At 40.3% G+C, this 15551-nt stretch overlaps 2 protein-coding genes across 3 annotated transcripts in view; both read left to right on the top strand.

Annotated features, from left to right (window-relative positions):
• Window positions 1–33: 33 nt before the first annotated feature.
• On the top strand, window positions 34–1815 carry coa7 (cytochrome c oxidase assembly factor 7). Its single transcript, XM_003439890.5, has 3 exons — window positions 34–428; window positions 530–670; window positions 1159–1815. Exons 1-3 carry the CDS (start codon window positions 323–325, stop codon window positions 1602–1604), a joined length of 693 nt encoding a protein of 230 aa, XP_003439938.1. The 5' UTR covers window positions 34–322; the 3' UTR covers window positions 1605–1815.
• Window positions 1816–2369: 554 nt separating this feature from the next.
• Window positions 2370–15551, top strand: part of ralgps2 (Ral GEF with PH domain and SH3 binding motif 2) — a 70796-nt gene continuing 57614 nt past the window's right edge. The window contains exon 1 of one of the 2 annotated variants that reach the window (XM_003439891.5): window positions 2370–2723. The gene's annotated coding sequence lies outside the window, so the exon portion shown is untranslated. The remainder of the gene's footprint in view (window positions 2724–15551) is intronic. The other variant, XM_005478943.4, reaches the window with a different exon arrangement.

The raw sequence follows: 15551 nt of genomic DNA, 5'->3' as shown, positions 1-15551 counted from the left end.
CATTAACAAAGGGGGCTGGACTACGGAAGCCCGTAAGGAAGGGTTACAAAACCAGGAAGCGATCAGCTGAAGAAAGACAAACGTGACCGCGTCCTTCTGCTTTTCAAAGGGGCGCTATTATACCATTAAGCACTCTTTGCTCATATAATGACTCCACATTTAGCGTTAAGCATCCAGATAGACTTTTGCGTTTTGGGAAAACCCTTTTCAGCATCGCATATCAAAGTCAGTCATCAAGGTCAAGCAGCAGCGGTGGATGCCGTGAGGAGCTGAGCACATGTGATTGTTGCAGAGGTGAAACTAGTTCAAGTAAAGCGGAGAAATGGCTGGACTTATAAACTTTGAAGACGAGAAGGAAGTGAAGCAGTTTTTGGATAATTTAGGCGTGGAGTACAGCTTCCAGTGCTACAAGGAGAAAGATCCTGAAGGTAAAAGTTTCTGAGCTGTTCACAGATCGGTGGTGCTGAAACACATGGTAGTTATGCAGTTCTGTTTTCCTCACTCTTTGCCCCCTGTTTCATGCTTTTAGGGTGCCAAAGGCTCGCTGACTACTTGGAAGGGGTCAAGAAGAACTACGATTCTGCAGCACAAGTGCTCAAACATAACTGTGAGACGCATGGGCATGGAGAGAGCTGCTATAAACTCGGTGCTTACCACATCACTGGCAAAGGTGGATATTTAACCTCCTTATTTACCTTTTCTGAAGTTTTAAATACTAAACACTATACTGAAGGCTTTGAGTTACTGTTAGATTTTTATATCTACCCTACTACATTTCAATGTGAAATCGAACTATTGTGCTATTTTATTTTATTCAAATTAAGATTTTATAAGAAATGCCCATGAAAGGCCAATGACTAAGCCTGACTGGTCCGTGGTTTCTTTACCTGTCACAGTATTTTGTGTCAGCACAACTGTAAAAGCTGAAAAGTTTCCAGGATAAGTTTCTGAAGTGATGACATATGGAAGCAACTGTGCACAATATAGTGCACATATCGTCACCAGTCATTTAAGTACTACTTGTAATTTTGATCCGTTGATACATTTTGCAGCTTGTTACTAGCATGAATGACCTCTAAGGTTACTTCTACGTAAGTAATGTCATTACAAAATTCTAAGTCAGTCCCCTAATCTTTTTTTTTTTTTCTTCTCCACCAGGTGGAGTCACCCAGTGTCTGAAAGCAGCCTACTCTTGTTTTCTGCGCTCCTGCAATTCTGGTGGAAAGAAGTCTGTAGACGCTTGCCATAATGTTGGTCTTTTAGCCCATGACGGACAAGCTATGGAAGGAGGACCTGACCTGAAAGCAGCTCGGCAGTACTATGAGAAGGCGTGCGCAGGTGGATTCGCTCCTTCCTGCTTTAACCTCAGCGCTTTGTTCATTCAGGGCAATTCCAAAGGGCTGGCACCAGATATGGCTCTCGCTCTAAAATACGCTAACAGGGCTTGTGAACTGGGACACGTGTGGGGCTGCGCCAATGCAAGTCGCATGTACAGACTTGGGGATGGTACAGAAAAGGATGAAAAGAAAGCAGAGGAGCTGAAAAATCGAGCAAGGGAGCTGCATGGTTTAGAAAAGGAAAGGCAGCTTAAATTTGGGGAGTAGCACACTTTGTTGAATCATCGTTGTTTTGGTTTAGATTATTTGTTAGATAGTTTGTTTGAATAAACCCACCTTGTTCACAGGGTTCAAAGATTGAAGATAATGTATATTATTTTTAAAAACATGATTAAGTGGACCCTTTTACAGCCTGTAAATTATGCATCAGTACATTCAAAACATTTGCATAAAAAATAAAAATGGTACATTCATCTAATTTCTGTGCAAGTGTTGATTTTTTTTCTCCATGTTTCTGTGATTTGTGGTGTATAAATGACTAAACATGAGCCTATAAAGTTAGAAGTTTGAAAGAAATATACCCATCAGATAAAAAAAGTTTTAGATCACTTTATTTTATTTTAGTTATATCATTAATACCATTTCAATTAGTTCTCTTTTTCCCCTAAAGTCTAATTTTTTGGTTATTTCACACCTAGTTTTAGTGTTGCTTTGAAGATTTTATATTAAGCTTATACTATTCTCAGCAGAGACGTCAAACATGTGGCCTGGGCTAAAACTGCCCCACCGAAGGGTCTAATTCAGCCTGCCCAGATGCCATTGCAAAGTGTGCAAACTGCTGAGAAGTCATCACTAACTCCATTTGTATCACATAAAATAAAATTCCCACTGTGGGGACACAAACACTACAACTCTAGTGAAAAAATAGTCTTCTCAACAATTTTGAAAAGCACAATGGTGTCTTGTCCACAAGAGGGAGTCAGAGGAGAACCCGTGAACTTTTAGCCCTTTTGAAGCCAACCAGCCCTTCAAACAGAAGTCCGGCACTACAATAGAGGGCGGGCTGTGTGAATCACATCTGCCAAGCCTTTAACTGGCAGTGCATTGACAACCTGCGGATGATATAAACAGTAGCAAAAGGTCTCCGTACATTAAGAGCTACTGCAGAGGATAAAGGGCAGATCGGCCCGCTGTGCACCCTGGAAGCTCCGCCCGTTAGCGGCGTCTCCTCTCCTCCTCAGCCCTCATTCAAAACAGAACACAGCTGTTGCGAGGCGCATCGTCGTGTCCGGGAGTGTTAGCCTAACAAAAACGGTTAGCAGCCTGCCTTTCGCTGATGTGCCCGCTGGAATACCAGAAGAAGAAAGAGCAAAACGGCGCACGTCGGTGAGTTACAGTTACAGAACACAACGAAACAAAGTTTGCCATCGTTAGCGACACAATTGCAAAGAAATCCCTTCCCATCCGTCGAGTAAGCTAGCTAACGTAGCGTCAAGCTTGACGAGCGGTTTGGGTGTGTTTGTTTTAAAATGCAGGATGCTTATCAAAGTAAATCGGCATCCATCGCGAGGAGCGGACGCGGAGATACTGGAGCAAAGCGCGAGTGAGGCTGGTCGTCTTTATTTGTAACGCAGACTCTCTGTAGCTGGGTGCAGTATTGTATTTTAGCTGTTATTTTCTTATCTCATCCACCCACGTGAATGTACAGGTCGCCCCACCGCACACATAAATACACACATCAAGAAGCAGTACCAAGGAGTTTGATGTGAGGCTAACAATAGATCAACGTGCAAGCTAGTTGACAGTAAATGCATCATGCTACTTCATATGGAAACCTTTGAGAAGAGTGGGGAGAGCTAGGTAGTTAGCGATTAGTGTTTCTGACTTTCTCTCGGGGCAGGGAGTTTATGCCGACCCGTTTGTGCTGCTAAACCAGCACAGCTTACTTAGCAGCCACGGGCCACTGCAGACTCTCTGCTCGGGATGGCTCATTGGCGGTGAACCCCCTGCAAAGCACCCCTCTGGGGAGTGCGTTGGGTGTGGTGTGGGTTCACCCACGAACAATACAGTGCACAAGCAACGTCTATCTTGTCTTTTCTAAAGCATGTCTTAGTTAAGAATAATCACAAAAGAAGAACATGGAGGTTATTTGGAGTCTGAGAAAAGGGGGCAACCGGGGTTCTTAACCTAACTGATAGGAAACCTTGGAAGTGCAGGTGTTAGGAGGTTTAAATCAAGCAGTTACATCTTATCTTCCACACTGAAAATCAGCAAGCTGCTTTGCATGCTCCAAGTAACTGTCTAGCTCCGTTAATGTAAAGTGGTTGTGGATCAAGGCTGTCTGTGTGGCAGTGAAAGGCTTCAGCTATCATACGCCAAAGTTTAGTGTGTAGATTTGGCTCACAGCTGAAATGTTGAAAGCTAGGACTGAGAGCTGCCCATCATGCTTGATTTTTATATTTCAGTGTTCTTTCATTTGAGAGACTGGGAATATCCAGAGATAAAGACAGAATCCATGCACGAGTCACTATTAAACAAAGCCTCCCTCTGCTCAGTCCTCCTGTGCAGCACAGTCTTTGTGAGCGTCCTCTGTGACCCTTTGCTGTTGCTCGCCTCTCTCGCCCTGTTTTAAAGGACTCTGAGGAATGTTCCATATGATATTTGGTGTGGCTGTGTGAGGCTGCTGTTCCCAACACTTAACATATGACCCAGAGGTTACTGGTTCACGCACATGACTAGCATGCCTTTGCAGTGCTGCAGTGTCGCATTAAGGGGAAATGACTGACAGTCCTGTTTGCCTTAGCCCTTTGTAACAGTTAAATATATGCAGAAGGTTTTTTATCCATTGGGTAGTATTACTGTGGCAGTCATGCCAGTTCTAAGACCATAGTCATTGAGTAGTTACAGTTAAAGTTGAGCCTAAAGGAAGAGAAGTCTTTGGCATTTGGAAAACTATTTCCTTCCAAATGCCGGAGATCCTCAGACTTCCAAATGTCAAAGAAAGAAACTGCTTGGAATTCCTTTTGGTTTTTGACTTCATTTTAATTCAAATTAAAGAAAGGGGAAGCATTGAGAACAGTGAAAGTTTAGTCTTCAAGACAGTAGTCTGTGTGTTTAAAGGGTCCATCTGAATCATTTAGTCAGCTCCTCTTAAATGTTGGGCTTAGTAGGACTGTGTTTGTCTTGACTGCCATCGGCCTATAAGTAAAAGGGAGTTTCATGGCTCAAACCAGCCCTTTTGGAGTGGGGGTGGGGGGCAGCTGGCTATGTGTGTGAGCATGATTTTGTATGCAAAAAGTCTGTCACCTTACTTAACAGAAATCTAAGTATTTCCTGTTGTTGTTTTTCTGTTTGTTTGTTTGTTTGTTTGTTTGTTTTTAAACCATTTGACAACATAAAAATATTTTAAGTTTTATGTTGAGTTTACTCAACATTAAAATACATTTAAACCAATAAATTATTATTATTATTATTATTATTATTATTATTATTATTATTATTAATAAATTTTTATTATTATTTTTTTTTTTAAATTATTATAGACCTGGTGATTTTCCCTTTAGTTGAAGGGCAAATTCTCTGTGACTGGGCCAGATTTTTTTTCTTTTTTTAACTTTTATATATGTAGTAAAACCCCGAGATGACATTCACTGATGACAGTGGCTCGTGTTCTTCTTTTGTTTGTATCTGGGGTCCAGTTTAATAAATTTGAATGAATTGATCCAAGATAATGTAATCAAGGCCTGACGGTTATTTATTTAATTTTATAACAAAGATAAATTTCCTTGGCACAAGAAGTCAGAATAAATCATTACAAAAACAATGCAAACTAACAAAATCGGTATCTGCACAGTCTAACGGCTGAAATGTTTTAATCATTGGTGTCAGTCCAGAATTTCACAATCAGTGCATCCCTAGGGCTTACGAATGTAATCCAATAAAATACAGTTGCTCCACTATTCTACCTTACATGGAGCTTTGCATTGGTCCATCTGCAACCCTATTTACAAATGCTGTATTTAATGATTATTGGGAGTTTTTCTTTCTTTTTTTTCAGTGGTTAATCTGATTCTTTGTGTCTTCCTGTCTGTATACAAAAATATCATGTTGCTTTCAGTTTATATATTCCATTTAATCTTGTGCATTAGCAAGCTGTAAGCCAACAATTTAAACAAAGTGCCTTTACAGTCTGAGGGAGAAAATCAGTTATACTGAGGATATACTTTTAACATCATCACATACATTTCCATTTCCAGTCACTGATATTCAGCGACTCTCTGTAATGTAATTTGAGTCCCAGCTATTTTTTTTAGAAACTGTCCCTTGGTAACTCTACATGCCACCTCCACCGTCTGGGCCAGGCTAATCCCAGAAATGCTTCATCTACGTGGGCCCATCTGTTCAGCTCTGCAGCGTAACTGCTCCGTCCAAGGCTTGCAAATGTGATTAGTTGGAGATTACATCTGTGTGGGTGAAATAAAACTCCCCTCTCAGAATCGGAGCCGTGTGTTTACAGGAGAAAGGGATAAGCATTGTAGAGCTTTTGCGTCATCAAGTGTAACCCCTGGTCTTTCTCAGATTGTGTGTCTCTGCTTTACATTGCGTCACGTTGGCTGCTGTTTATGTGTAACGTTCCTAGATGCAGCCTGCATGCGTCTGTGTAAGAAAATGTAAAGTGCAGCTTTCTGAGTGAATAAGCAGTCGGCTTGTGGGCTCCTTCTACATATTCTAGGAGCGTTTTGGTCTGCATCTCTCCTTTTCTCTCTCTGACCTCCAACCAGCGCCGTTGCTCAGTTGCCAGGGTAACTTTATGCGTGTGTCTGGCACATCCATTCAGCGCAGATGGAACTGCGAAGTCACATGTCGTCACACTCTTCCTCTGATACCTCCCCAGCCCTGGCACCGTCACTGCAAGTACAAATTTGGTTATGTGCGTGTTCATTTTCTGCATTGCATGCAGACGCCACAAAGCCACCAAAGATCTGTGCTACTACTGGGAGTTATATAACAGGTCGTTGTGCTTGACAAGGAGTTTTGGAACACTGATAATAATATATTGTGTTTTTGATAAACTTTTATATGCATGAGGTGTTTTGAATGTTACTGGCAGTTAGTTGATGAAGTGGGTGTTGTAGATATGAGCTTGGCTAGAGCCTGACTAGTTGCCTGCGTACATCACGGCGTGAGAAGATAAGAGAGGAGGATAATGCATGCAGAATCTCAGAGGCAGGCACCGTGTTTCACTGCGTAGGATTGAGCAACGTGCCTTTATTTTTTCTCCCTTTGCTGTATACCGAACAACATTTGAGGAAGTCGTGTAAAAGTGTCTCTTATTGTTATGAGTGTGTTTGCCATGTGGTTCCTGCTCTGTTGTAATCACAGCTCTTGTTTAGGAGAAGTAGAGGCCACTGGGGGCCATTGGACACAGGCAGTATTGAAACGGAAACTGGCTGGTGGTTGTATCTCTCACACACCCCCCCTGCTAAACACACGGTACAATAGGCCGAGCAGCTGCTGGAGGCCTTGAGATTTAACCACTTCATGGGAGTGGCTCACACATGAAAGACTAGGCTGGTGTCCACCCCTCTCTCTCAACACTACTAGTGCCTTGCTGCTTAGTTGTGTAACTTTGCCCACTTTCTCTTTCACTATGCTTTCACGTTTTGAGTGGACATGACGCTATTTTAGTTCTGCCTCGTCAGCCTGCGTTTCATTCTTCCAGTTATCTGGCAGCTAGACTTCCAGTACCTTGTGTGTTGTATTACTTTCATTTATCTACCCCCACCACCTCCACTTCCTGCTTCCTTATGTCTTCTTCTAAATATGAAGCTCGTAAACATGTCTATCACTTATCATCCATTGTTGTTGAGTGTGACTCATTTTATTGATTTTGATTTCACCGGCCTGTCATAGATATAACTGTATCAGAGTATATCATATGAAGATTTATTTGTTTGTTTGTTTTAAACAGAACATAGGGCGTAAGTGGACACTTGGTAATGTAAAAATCCCATAGCTTGTCCACTGGAGTGCACTCTGACTGTTGCTTACAGTATGCCTCCTTACATTGCTAGAAATTGAATAAACAATGAGCTCATCCCTTTTCCTTCTATGAATAAATATTACGCTATGAAGATAAGACTTAACAGGCCACAAAAAGTTGAAACTAGCTCTGCTGCTCATCAGCTGGAGTCTTACTGACGGTGCTGCTGAGTATTAATATTTTTAACCCGTTACTTGACTATAATGATTATAAATTCTTAAGTAACCTGGAATAAGTTATTAAAGACAACTCTCATTTTAAACTTCGGACTTTTAGGAAATCAGGTAATCTTTTTTTTTTTTTTTCTTTATTAGTTTTTTTGCAGTAGAAGAAATTTTCACCAGAGTGTTGAGACTTGCCCGTTGTGATTGCTGTGTCACTGCAGCTGTGACACAGCAATCAGTGTTGAATATGTTAAACTGATGATTGTCCTTTTTGTTTGTGCCTTCTTGCACTGCATGGATATTTAAGGCTACATCCGTTCGTACAACAGTGGTTTTTTTTTTGGTTTTTTTTTATGTTAAAAAATAGTACACATTTCCAAAGGTCTTTATCCTGCCAAGAGTTTTCCAAAAGCTCTGTTTTCAGTGATCCTAAATGCTGTTTATATGTGGATGAAAGGCCAAAATGCATTGAAAAAGCAATGTTGAGCAAAATACCAGTGCATGTGTGGATGTAGACTCATTCTGACCTTTCTTGAGGCACAGACTATTGATTTAGCAATATAACGGCACAATATTAGTTCTCGTAAACCATTCTAGCGTGGGACTGAGCTGAGATGCTTTCATCTCTCTTTTGCTATGCTTTGAGTATGTTGATCGTATTTTTAGTAAGTCACCCTAAAGCTGAAATCATCAAAGTAAGTGCTGCAGGCATTGAATTATCAGCTTAAAGTTTTGAAGATGCGGCCTTTTTCAGTATTTCCACTTAGCTGTTGTCAGTTGGAATACAGTATAAGAAATATGAAGTGCAACCTGTTGAATCAATAATCAGACAGGCTTTTGTTTTTTGAGGTAAGCTTTCAGTGCCTTTTGTGTATCTCTTGATCTGTGTGAATATACTTCCATAAATATAAGGGATGTATTAATGCTTTAGCTCCTATAAGCTAAATAGGAGGAACAGGAACAAAAATTCAGAGTTCAAATGCCACCTGAGACACTTTGTTAGTACACTAGTTGTTGTCCATCATTAAGCAAACTAGCAGGACAAGACTTAAAATCTGGGCATACACTGTGCCAGTTTTAATCAATATGTTCAGTGTGCAGTCCATACTACTCTATGTGCCAGTTGCTCCAGCTCTGTACGCACTATACTGGTCACTTCTCCGGCCTACAGTAGAACTCACATCGACTGAAAGACTGGGGCCCTTCTCACTGTTGTTCAGTAACACTTCCAATATGTTTTTCCAATCGAGATGGCTCCATTTGCAGTGAGGATGACAGTTAAATAGTTATTTATTTAAAACTGAGGAACATTTTAATTTTTTTTTCCTTTATACCTGTCACTAAACAGCTATAAACACTAATTACTGAAGGTATATGCTATGTGTATAGCCTCAGAATTATCATAGAATTTTAATTGAATAGAAGTTGCAGTAATGATATTTCTGAGGATGATGCTTGTAGTCAGCAAAATTAGCAAGTGTGTTTTGCAGATAGCTGTTGTCACTGATGACACACTTCCTAATTTGAAGTGTGAATCTATTGAAACAGGGTGCCAGTACCAGCTCGAGTATTATAGTGCATGCAGCATAAGACAAAGGTAGCTTGTAATAATAACCAATTGCTCAAAGCCCTGCACCTCCACTATGTAACTGCATCAGTAATTTCCATCCACTGTTTGCTCTTCCTGTCATACAAAGCTCAGCAAGTGAGTGCAACTAGTGGTTCCCGGTTGAGTCATTTGTTTACATTTGGGTTGCACATCACTAGCGCCTAGCATCTCCCCGTTCAGGCCCTGGTCGTACTTCCTAGTGATTTTGCATTAAGTGATAAAACGCGTTTGTTGTTTCCAACTTAAGTGGGAGTAGTGTTGTTTTTTTTTTTTTTTTTTTTTTAGGTACTAATTCGTCATCACAGGCTGACTTGTGGCTCAAAAACACACCTTGGCTTGTTTCATTGCTGCATGCACTGGGGAACATGAACGCATGGTCTTGCACTCGCAATATGACATTTTTGTACTGTGTAAACATTTATAGTGCTATTATCGTGGACAGTATTAAACTAAAAATCATCCATTCTGAATGGCAAAAAATAATCAAACTTCAGAAAAAATGGAAAAACACAGATGTGAAAACCTTGAGTTTTGTGTTAGTTGGAGGTTAACAGCTGGTTAGTCACAAAATTATATTAAACGGCAAGTGACTTTGAGCTATTAAGAAGAGGCAAAAATGCACCGCTGTGAAGGAAAGAGGCCTGGTAGACTTAGAACAAGATTAAAAAAACAAAAGCTTAATTGTTCACAAAAGTTATGCAATTAATTTTCATTGAACTTATTTTCCTTTTCATTTCTTTATTCCATGACCAGTATTATTTCAAAACTCATGGGTGTTGGTCTGGGTTGGTGTGTCAGGCTATAGGCATTTGGAGTCATAAACTCTTGAACTGGGTTCAGGGACATCCTATAATAAAAAGCCTTAGTCTTAAAAGCTGATTTCAAAAGCAGTTTTGAGACTTTTCCACAACCTCTGTGTTGTAGCATATCCTGAATAATCTAACTAAAAAAATACAATGGAGGACTAAATGCAAAATGAAATGCAATGCAGCCTTGATCTGCTTAAAGAGTTATGTGAAGATTTCTTTGTAAATGTTATGATGTTGGAATTGGGTTACATTTGAATAACCCTGAAGGAAATAATCTGGCTCTTCATAAGCTTTCATTAGCAGGGTTTTCTTTTAATATGATTCTGTAGGACAAAATATTCAAAATTACTTTATTATAGGCAAGTTTCACAAATAGCATTAGCTACCATAGTGTCAAGATGCCGGCGGGGTGGAGTAACAGGTTTGCGATGCTTGCTGAGCCTGAGGATTATGATGTTAATAAGACAGAATGTTAGTTAGTGGACAAAGCATTGGCACGTGTTCTTGCTCAGAAACGAGGAATTGAGAGATCTTTGAAGATATTCTGAAAGATTTTGTGGCGATAATGTTGCTGGTGATTTCAGAGGAGTTGCACAAGTGGAGATACATAAAAGTTTATTCAAAACCAGGAAGACCGACTGGCTGCACTAGAGCAGTGTTTAAAGCACGATAATATTGTTATTTGAGAATTAATTTAACCACCAAAGGTAAGGGAATGGTGGGCACAATTGAAGTTGAGATTGAGGACGCCGATTTTAGTTTAAACTACTTGTAGAAAGTATGTAGCTAGCAAAGTGTATTGCTGCTGATGGTGTGTAATAATAAAACGTATTTATTTATTTTATACTGTCTTTCAAAATCCCCACAGCCATAAGCTGCACACTAAACTGGATCATTATGTATACTCAGGGGTTTTTTTTTTAAGTAAAGAGTGTAAACAGACTTGTGATGTTTGGTTCTCCAAAAAAACCCCAAAAACAGGACTGATGTACTACCCCTCAGGCTGAATTGAACATAAACAGACAGATGCCTCACCCTTCCACTTCCCCCTGCATATTGTCCTGATCCACCGGTCTGTATCGGCGCTGAAGACAAGTCTTTGTGGTCTCACAACAGAGCCTCATCCATCTGTCTGAACCTTGAGTGTTTTTGGCTTTGGGAGCAAAACTGAGAGCTGAGCCACAGCTATGTCATGGAAACTTGTGAACTTGGTCCTGAACCCGGCCAAAGACGATAGATCAGATACAGACAAACACGATTCTAGCTCTGTGTTTTGTTCCATCTTCCTTTCGCTTTATTCTGCTCCCAGTGTTTTCATTTCTACTCTTTCCTCCCCATCTGATAGTCAGCAGGTGGGCTTTTTGACCTCAAGCACACTATGAAAATAAGGTGCCGTATCCTCTCCACCTGTTATTTTCTTTTTTCCTTTTTAACTCTCCAGCACCTCTTTGATAAATGAGTAGAGATGATTCATATCCCAGGCAGATGTGTTTCTCTATCATTTCAAAGAATCCATTTAGATTTGTGGTACTGAGAATGATCTCTTTCCTGTCGCCTTTGTCAGGTTTCCCACAAGTTGGGTCTAGGCTTGCACACAGACTTGCTTGCATATGCCTGAAGTTACACATCTTGCATCACCAACTGTCAGTCTGGGTATTAATTCATTCTATGCAGCCTCTTTGTATGTATGCGAAATTGTTGCAGGTGTTGAGATTAATGGATATTTTGGATGGTTTTCTTTCTTCTTTTTTTTTTTTTTTTTAGCTTTTTATAAAAACATCTAACATTTCTGCTCTGAGAGCAAATGGTGGAATTTAACAAAATCAGAAATGTGCTTAATATATAAAGTGATAAACTTCAGTACTTTTAAAAGGCAAACTGACAAAATGGTAAACCTTAATGTCACAAGGAGTTTTTTATTTGACACAAATGGATCGAATAGACAAATATGAACGTAAAGAAGACTATATAAAGATGGCTGTCACTACTGTGAAGCCTCCAGGAAAGGGTTTTTGCTGTCACCATCTCAGGCTTTTGGAGTGAGATGTGCTGAGAAAAGGGGCAGGTCTAAATTGTGAAACAAACATGCCCAAACAACTTGGCACTCACAAGCCACTGAACTTATCATAGACCAGGATTTACAAAATTGATCAAAATCTAAAGAAAGGAAAATTGAGAATTTAGGGGTCTAAGCATGCTGATTTGCTGCAATGCTTGATCTACAGCTGGACTTGAGTCAAAATTAAATTGAAGGTAGCCTATTTATTTGCTTTTTACTATTTTAAACACCCCAAGGCTGCAGTATGTCTTCATGTATTATCAAAGTAGACTTGAATTAGACTGTAGTTTTCAAAATTTGCCCTACTGAAAGAATAACTTTTGTCCAAAAACGTGCCGACAGGTACTGTGTTTCAAAGAAGGCCCAAACCTATATACAGCTTTCCTCCCCTTCACAATTGTTCTGTCCTATAATTATTTACACCTGTGAGCAATGCCAGACTCATTTATATGTAATAAGATGCGTCACCATCATTTTAAGGTATACAGATTTTTCTTTCCCTCACAACTGGCTCTTCTGACAGTAATGGTTGCTGCCTCGATGGACACGGCTGTGTTTGACTCTGTTTTTCACGTGAAAAACAAACTTAAAGGTGTATTTGGATGTCTTTTGTGCTACAGCTGGAATCTCATGAAGGTGGGAGAGTTGTAAGGATTTACAAGAGAAGAGGGAGGGTGACATTGCCGCTGGAAACAATGTCATTCCTATTTATAGTCAATAGATGAATGTTTAGTACCACATGGATCCTGTCTGTACTTGTCCTCGGAGAGAATAGCGGCTCGAACCAACAGTGCCGGTGTAACTCAGGCACTTCATATTATAATTTGTGTGTGCAGCTAGCCCCTGGCCGTGTGTGTGTGTGTGTGTGTGTGTGTGTGTGTGTGTGTGTGTGAGAGAGAGAGAGGAGGATCAGAAAAGTGGTGTGAGGGGCTCATTCAGGGAGAGCGGAGATGAGGGGACGGAGGGGGGGAGGGGACTGAAGAGATACAGCTGTTTTTCGAGTCTCAGCTGTTGCTCTTCTTCCATTTGATACAGGCTTGCTTTTCCCCTTTCAAACACACACACCCTAACTAGAAGCACAGCGCTGCATTGTTCTGTCTTGTGAGTAAAAGATAAAATAATCAATCTTTCATAGCTGCTATCAGATGGGAATACAGAGTACTTTCCATATTAGTATGAGAGACAGCAATGACCAGATTTGGCAAAATCTGCCTCTGCTGCTTGAGTCTCCATCTCTGCAAATAATTCGGATGGGTTCAGTTTGATATTTATTTATTTCTTTTTCGGGTTATTTACGTCCTCTATTGCCTTATCTTTCTCCCCCTTGGCCAGTGTGTGGGTGTCATATTTTAGTCTCCCCTGTGACCTCTGACCTAGTGACTTAGAGCGAACAGCTGTGTATGTGTTCACAGGCACACTTGTTCGTTTCTCCCTCAGCCTCTCTCTCTCAGCAGCAATCCCTTTTTTGTGTGTTTTTTAAGTTGTAATTACTCGTTTTATCAGGCCCTGGAGATAGGGCAGTGCCATGTTAAGGGGAAATCATGCGTGCAGCAGTCTGTGTGAGTACGTGTTAATCTGTATGGGAAGCCCGCTACCTCAGTCTTGCTCAGTTAAGCAAGTTCAAAGTGACTTGAATTGTAGATAAAAACTGAAACTTAAGGTCTGTGTTTAAAGCCAAAGCCCTTTCCTCTTTTGTCATACCGAACACTTGGCTTTGCAGACTTATTCACACACAGGATGTACCTCTGACAATAGCTAGCCTGCAGAGTGTTTGTTTTCGAAAAGCCTGCTGAATCTGACGTTAAGTTTTGGCTCGGAGCAGCTCTTTTGTGTCAATAGTCTGAACAGATAAGGCACAACTAAAAGAGGATGGGGTTGTAGGAGGAAGATGAGCTCATTGTTGCAAGGATGCTAAAATCTTCTGTTTGTTTGGAATGTCTTATTTAGTGGATTGTACAGTACAGTGAAGGAGAATATCCTTCTTACGCTCTCAGTAAAGAAGCTCACTGATTTGATCTTTGATCTCATCCTGCCTCATAAAGGCACTTTTTTTTTGTGGTTAAAGTTTGGCTATGAGGAAGGCCTGCTCGCTTAGGGCTGAAAATACAATGCTTGTTTGTTGTTGAATGGTTTGTTTGGTCAGTATAGATCACAATTCTTTTGCGTCTTTTGAAATATGCATTTGTTGAAATTTATAGAAAAATAGTATTAGTGTTTCTTGGTGCTTGCTGTAAAGACAAAAACAAAAGACCAGATGAGAGCGGTGCTGCAAAAGGCAATGCAGAAAAATAATAGTTTTATCCTTATTATCCTTCATGGATAATTCTAATTAATTTAAAATTTCAGTCACTTATAAAGCCATACTTACAAAGAAAAAAAAAAAACTGGCACCAAAAGCTGATTGCTGGAGCGTGTGCACAAATTAAATTCAAATTATAACAGTTGTTGATGGAGACGCATTAAGACTTTGTGCCCTTTGTTTTCCTTTAAATGTAACTATGATTCTGCATTTATGGTTCCTGTGCAGAAATATAGAGTTTGGCATGTCTAAAAGGAGGTTTTGTTGTACCAGCACTGTGGGAGTTTGTGTGTATTCCTGCGCTGACATAATTGTATGGTTTGTCAGGTTGCAGCATGCAGTGTCTTTTAGCTGTGAGGGCCCACCCGGTATCCAGTCCTGGGAAAGGCTGTGTTTTTCTTTTTGTGGTACCATCAGTGTAGATGTGGCAGAGTCTCATTTTTGTGCATGGACCATTTCTTTGTTGCTCCACCATTGATATGTGGCATTTTCAACTTAAAGAAGGAAAATATGTTCACAATGGGGATCTGACTGCAAGAAATTCAGTCAAGAGAGCCACAAACTGCTCATTTTGTCATAACATTCTGGGGAAAATGGGGGGGGGGGGAAGAGATTTATAGTAATAATGATGACAACAGCTTTAATACTAACATCATAGACTGGGTTAACAAGTTGTAAAGATGGGAATTGGTGTGTGATTTGATTTTCATTAAATCCTCACAATCGTAGATTCAGCATCTGGGTTGCAAGTTTTTCTTGCAGTTTAACAGTAGTTCACTTAATGTTTCAAACACCAGGTGACCTTTAGGAAAAGGTTTGACTGAAATATTTCAAACTCAGGCAGGAACTATTACCCAGGTTATATCTGGGCATCAACATAAAAGCCAAGCAATTTTGCTCAAGTTTTGCTCTGAAGATCGGCCACAGTAAGTGTTGCTTTGTCATCAGTAAAGCGCCCACAGCGCTTACAGTTTTGTTCCTTTTGCAGGTTTTTGTCCTTTTGTTAAGTAAACTTTCAGGGCCTTTTTAAAAAAACAACAAATAGGAGCCATGGACTGAGAGGGAGAGGAAAAAACGCTACACTAAACTCCTGTGACTAAAATTTCAGATGACATATTTACAGCACTGACTTAAAACTGTGCATAGGCAAAACAGATGCTAAGAGAAGGAGATGGTTTCTTTTTGTAGTTTCAAATTTAGTGCTCACATCAAGCTGGACTGAAAGCTTGCG

The sequence above is a fragment of the Oreochromis niloticus genome, linkage group LG23 (assembly GCF_001858045.2).
Source record: "Oreochromis niloticus isolate F11D_XX linkage group LG23, O_niloticus_UMD_NMBU, whole genome shotgun sequence".
Lineage (NCBI taxonomy): Eukaryota > Metazoa > Chordata > Actinopteri > Cichliformes > Cichlidae > Oreochromis > Oreochromis niloticus.
This window is presented reverse-complemented; position numbering and strand designations above follow the sequence as displayed.

Coding starts and splice junctions, on each gene's coding strand:
- coa7 (XM_003439890.5), top strand. CDS start 323: ATGGCTGGACTTATAAACTTTGAAGACGAGAAGGAAGTGAAGCAGTTT. Junction 429..529: donor CAAGGAGAAAGATCCTGAAG/GTAAAAGTTTCT, acceptor TCATGCTTTTAG/GGTGCCAAAGGCTCGCTGAC. Junction 671..1,158: donor TTACCACATCACTGGCAAAG/GTGGATATTTAA, acceptor CTTCTCCACCAG/GTGGAGTCACCCAGTGTCTG.